The sequence below is a fragment of the Colletotrichum orchidophilum genome, assembly GCF_001831195.1.
Source record: "Colletotrichum orchidophilum strain IMI 309357 chromosome Unknown Scaffold_313.1, whole genome shotgun sequence".
In the NCBI taxonomy this organism is placed as follows: domain Eukaryota; kingdom Fungi; phylum Ascomycota; class Sordariomycetes; order Glomerellales; family Glomerellaceae; genus Colletotrichum; species Colletotrichum orchidophilum.
In genome coordinates, this window is record NW_019173267.1 from 1 (window position 1) to 5,494 (window position 5,494).

At 51.1% G+C, this 5,494-nt stretch overlaps 2 protein-coding genes across 2 annotated transcripts; both read right to left on the minus strand.

Annotated features, from left to right (window-relative positions):
• Positions 1 to 20: 20 nt before the first annotated feature.
• On the minus strand, positions 21 to 683 carry CORC01_14486 (uncharacterized protein; the record flags this gene model as incomplete). Its single annotated transcript, XM_022626092.1, has 1 exon — positions 21 to 683. A coding segment is annotated over one exon (663 nt), but the record flags the coding sequence as incomplete, so codon positions are not given.
• Positions 684 to 2,037: 1,354 nt separating this feature from the next.
• CORC01_14487 (uncharacterized protein) lies at positions 2,038 to 2,472 on the minus strand (the record flags this gene model as incomplete). Its single annotated transcript, XM_022626093.1, has 1 exon — positions 2,038 to 2,472. A coding segment is annotated over one exon (435 nt), but the record flags the coding sequence as incomplete, so codon positions are not given.
• Between the last annotated feature and the right edge of the window lie 3,022 nt (positions 2,473 to 5,494).

Below are 5,494 nucleotides of genomic sequence, written 5' to 3' on the forward strand. Positions count from 1 at the left end.
GGTAACATAACCTGAGAACGTTTGATAGGTTTGGATGGCGGTCGTGCTGCTATTTCCCGGGCTCTCTGTCTGAACTTGATGAACTTGTCCTCGTTCAATCCGAGTATGCCTTCTAGCTTCTCCACTACTAGATCGGGCCGGTCCAGGAGAACTTCGTCTTCGCTGCTTTCCCCCTCTGAGTCTTCGGCAGTCCTCAACTGAACATCGTAGAAGACGGCGAGGTAGGCCAACATGGAGCGGTGACGATCCGATGGCGGGTCTCTCAGAGAGTAGAATTCGTTCGCGTTCCCAGGGAAGTGGGTGGGTTTTGGTTCGACAATGCCCTGCTTGGGGTTGTACACGACGACGGGCCGGATGGGCAAAGTGGGATTCCTTAATGCGTTATTTCGAGTGTAGGCGTGCAACTGGCGCATCTCAGCTTCTAGGCGATCGGTCTTCTCTTCGAGGCGGTCGGTCTTCGTTTCGAGGTGATCGATCTTCGTTTCGAGGCGGTCGGTCTTCGTTTCGAGGCGAAATATGGATTCGCGGATGAAGGTAAACTCAGCATTCAGATGTGCGTCTTGAGTGTTCCTCAAATCAATATAGTCATCGCGCGACAGGCAGCGTGGCCGACCATTGTCACGCGAAAATGCGCAGGAAGGTGACGGTATCATTATAGATGTTGATGTAGTGGTGTAATTCATCTGGCGCCGAGACGAAAGTGCATTGTTGGTAATGGCGAGGAGAAACTGATGCCCAAATTATGCCGAATGTGGGTGGGACGGTCGGTCATGTAGGCACTGATACTACACTGCTAGCTTCACCTTCTGAGCCACGCCAGGTGGCGAGCGTTTCGGAGCGGTACTCTGAATTGATTGGTTGCACTGTGCTCGACGGTGCTGTCAGCCTCTTTGGGACCACTATGTGAGGATGGGTAGTGAGACGCAATGCGGCGGAATCGCCATAGAGGACACTGATACCTTGATGAGCCGGGGGCGTGCACGCGCTTGCTCCAAATTCGGCTGGTGCCATGTGCAAAGCCTTTTTCACTCAGGCAAAGCTCCGCACATTGCTGGGAAATCTGATAGATGTGGTCTGCAGCATATTGTGCATACCCTTCGCGATTACAATGACCTTCGCTGCTGTCAGCCAGACGAAGGAAAGCCCGTATGAGCGGTATGAAGAAAATTACATGGCATAGGTCAGCTTTGCGAAGGCTGAAAGCCAGCTGGGCTCCGTGAATCGGCGCCATCAAAACTGATAAACGAACGGTACTAGCTCCATGCCTCGCCCGTCTGACGTTCTGAATTGTGAATATGCTCAGTCGTAGGCGGTCCTCAGGAGCTCTATTTTCAGAACCACTGCCAAAGCCTCTCAAGTATTCGACGCCCTTTCCAGATAGCTCGAAGTTATCCGTCTGTGGTCCCCCCCTCATCACTGCTGGTACAGATACTCAAGCACGTCGATGCCCCACTCCATGCCGTCTCCCAATCGATTTCGACCAATGACTATATTTTCGCCCGGACCACAACTCTATTTAGAAGGTAATCATGCGTCCGCGGTTAAAAATTCACGCCGCCGTCTCCTGAACAGCCTCAAGAGTCATGAAATGGCAGCTCCCGCTTTGCAAATGCTCGGTGACGGCTGCTATGAAGGTCTTGGTGACGGGATCCCAAGATTCGACAGTGGCCTCCAAACTAACCCCCACAGCCCACTACCGCAGTCGTTTCGTGAGCACGCCGTTTGGATCGTGCTGTTTGACCGCTTGGTAAACTTCAAGCCGAGTCAACGATGCTTTTTTGCACGCCCCCTGTTCCAGATGATGAAAAATGCCGGCCACTGTCACGTTAAAATTCTGGCAAAAAAGGCAGGATGCGTTTTTGCCCCGGTGCGCTTTGCTATCGCGATGCTACACACGTTAGGCCGATTTTGGGATGTGTGGTCTAGTGACGAACCATCTTGATGCTGTTCAAGTCTTGGAATGTTCGATCGCATAGATCGCATTAAAAATGGTCTTCCGCTTCGTGCTCTTTAAGTGCATCCTCGTCATCTAAAACCTCAGAGCAAGAGTCGTAGTTGCAAGAGTTCGGGTTCTTCAGAAGACGAATCCGCCCAGTGGTTCAGAGCAGTCATGTGCTGGTTGATGGCTTGTTGGCTGGTGCAGTAACGTTCGTATGTGTCGCATTCGAATTCAGGAGCCCGGTGGGACTTGGTAGCCATATGCTGATCACGAGACCTCCACGAAGGCCATGTTTGAAGGCAGGTAGCGCAAGCAAAATGCATCACTGGAATTATAGGGTAATAAAATAGAAGTAATGAAGTTAAACATAATCGCAAAAGAACGTGTGGAAAGATGCATGATATACGCTCAGTTAGTACTGTAGTCTGGGGACACCTCGTGTGGCAAGCGTGCCGCCACCCCCTTCGGTCCAAAGTGCATCGTGGATTGCTTCGAGCTTGGTCGTGGAAAGCGTTACGCCCGCAGTTGTTAGAGGCCCAATACAATTAGCTGCATAGTTGCAAAAGGCCGACGCTGGATCTATGCAACTAGGCACCTAATAAATGCATCCCACGCTTACAGAGGGTCCCTGCTCTGGATCAAAGCTTTTCCGATAATGGTCACATCCGTGTCCGCTCCGTTGGCAAACCTTGCCCCAGTGGTTTTTCACAGGTTGAAAGATGACCTTTGCATCCTCGACTAAAGATGTCGTGCGGGCCTGTGACGCCACCCGAGTACTACACAAGGTCTCAAATTCAATGCCAGTCATTTGTACACGATAACGCTTCCATCGCCACTGACGCCCCGCCGAGTCTTGCACTTAAAGACGGACGACGAACCTTGCCCCTCTTAACCCCACCAACCCACAACACACGACCACAACAAGCTCAGCGGTTCGAAATCCTTCCGAACGAGAGTGCGCAAGCAGGCGGCGTTTAAGAGGACATCTGTTGTATACGGCTTCCTACATGCCGTGACAACTACTCTGTTATTGTTTCCGCAAAAGATCCCGGTCAGGGAAGATGTGACAGACAAGGTAGCGCTGGGTAAAAAACGCAGATTTTGCAGAGTGCTGCCAGTTTAGTACGAACCACGCTGTCATCATAGTAACTGGGCTGGCTTGAGTGCTAGGTCAACGATGGAGTAGATGCCACCGATCTCGAGTCCCACGATACGTCTGACGATGTTGTCGCCGTGCTCGTATACGTAGCGACCAATGCGAAGTGTGAAAGAATGCAGAACGAGGGCATCGTGCTGTTCGCAAACGATGATTTAGACGCAGTCGTAGCAGGAGAGTATGCGGAAGTAACTGGCATCTGGCTCTATCCGTTCCAAAAGGAGGTCTCTATGCGGATAATGCTCGTGTAAAGTACGTTAGGAAAAAGAAGCCACAGGAAGGGCAGCATGTCTAACGCCTGGTCGTCCCTTGATCGCCGGATACGACAGGGGCCTTGTCTGTAAGGAACATAGTTCAGGCACGTGCGACCGATTAGTCCACAGGGGATTCAAAATGGGTGCCCAATCCGAAAATGATTCCCAAAAAACATCGCAGCCCTTCCTGGTTTGAGTGACGCTTCCTCTGGTAGGCCAAAATATAGATGTAGCAAGATGGTAGTCTCCAACTATGAACAGAGCTGCTGCTAGCGACGAGGGAACCACGATGGAATCCTGGTCTATGGTGTCGTCAGCATTAAATTAAGCGGGATGCAACGAGCACCTCACCATCACAATGTTGTCCTAGCTTGAGAAACCAGGATAGCACTGGCCTGCGCCACCTCTGTTAAGATCTGAGCAATAGCTTCACCCTCCGGGTTCTCGGCGTCGAAAGTGCATGTCTTATCTCATCTCTTGAATCAATACAGGAAATGCCTGAACCGAGTAAACAGCCACACGACGTAGGAGATGGAATGGCCAGTAAGATCTTTGGAACGTGGCTAGGAGGACGGGCCAAAACTGGCTGCTGGTGAGGGCCAGAAACAGATGCTGAAGACAGGGAATGTAGGTAAGTAAGCAAGCGAGATGCTGGCTGGGAGGGCCTTGCCCCAGTCGCCAGAAGCGACCACCAACAATGTGGTTGCAGCGACATTCAACGCCAACCCCTGGATCTCGCCTGTCCAGCACAGTGAATGAAGCCAGAAACGGAATTCAAGAAAAGGCCACATATAGGGACAAGCAGCATCCTTGTTCATTGAGAATTCCTAACCCCGAGAGTCGAGACCGGCCCCCAGAAGGAGCCCGGGTGATGTGCTGGTGCAAACAAGCTTCCTGTTGCGGGCTGGAGGTGCCTACTCACAAAAGCCAGAAGAGGCTCTTAGTAGCATGTAATTGCTCTGGCGTCGAAAAGTTGATTTCAGGGCTCCCGGCCTTGGGACCGCAGGATGAACCGGAAATGGATCCTGCAGATAGGGTGTGTGTTGGAAAGAAGTAGCTCTGACCAAGAGCTAGCTAGATCTGTATTTTGCTAACAGGGGAAATGGGTAGCAGGCAAATGCTAATTTTTCAGAGGGGTGCAAAGGCTCACAAGTCGAGCAAAGAACCGAACGAGACACATGACGTCATTGCGCTGGCATTTTACAGTGCTAGAGGGACTAGAATCGGAAGCGCCCATGCCCGCGAAGATGGAACTTACACCTTCAAGTCCAGTCAAGCAGGGCGCTAAAAACCGCCACATTCCCAAAGTCCTTGACTCACTCGAATATATGATCGTAGTCCCTTGATATAGAGTGAGCAAGGAAACTGGATGAAACACCGCTTCATGAATCACCATCTGACAAAGATAATGCAGAGCAGGAGACATTGTGCGCTGCATTAAGCATGAAAAGCTGACTCAAGTCAAATCGCAAACTCAAGGACATCTTTAAACCAGCTCGTGCCTCTCATCGGCCCAGAACTCCACAAAAAAACTTGCTTAGTCCCATAGCCATATTCGGAACCGTCATCGTCTATTTCGTCATGACACATATTTGCTATAAATGTCCATGCGGAAGGTCCGGAAGAGCGTATGGAGAGCAGCCTATCAGTGTGACGCGGGACCGTCAAACGACGAGCAGCCAGAACCTTTTCAGATGAAGCCACAAGCCATAAACCTCGTCGACAATCTATCCAAGGTTTAGAATCTCTTTGTGACGTGCCGGGGTCCAAGAAAGTCACACAGGACACGAGGCCTAGACATACCTCAGTTTGGAGGACCCAAGTTATCCCAAACCCAAAAGCTCGAGTATTGGAGAGATGTGAGTTATATCTACCGCCAACTATCGTACACTGCAATCATGGGCCCTCACTGTACAATGTAGAAAATACGTCTTTTGCCGACAGTCCACCACCTCCCTTTGCCAAATGCTTGTATGGCGGTCCCCACACGGATTCCCTGAAGCCTGTCACGCTGAATGGGAGTTGGCCATCCGCAAAACAAACTCGTATACGCCAAGAGTTATTATTGCAGACGGAATCGAGCGCACGAGGTGTGGTGTGAGACCACCGTACAACCCGCGCCAACCCTCATGCTTCCAAACCAAA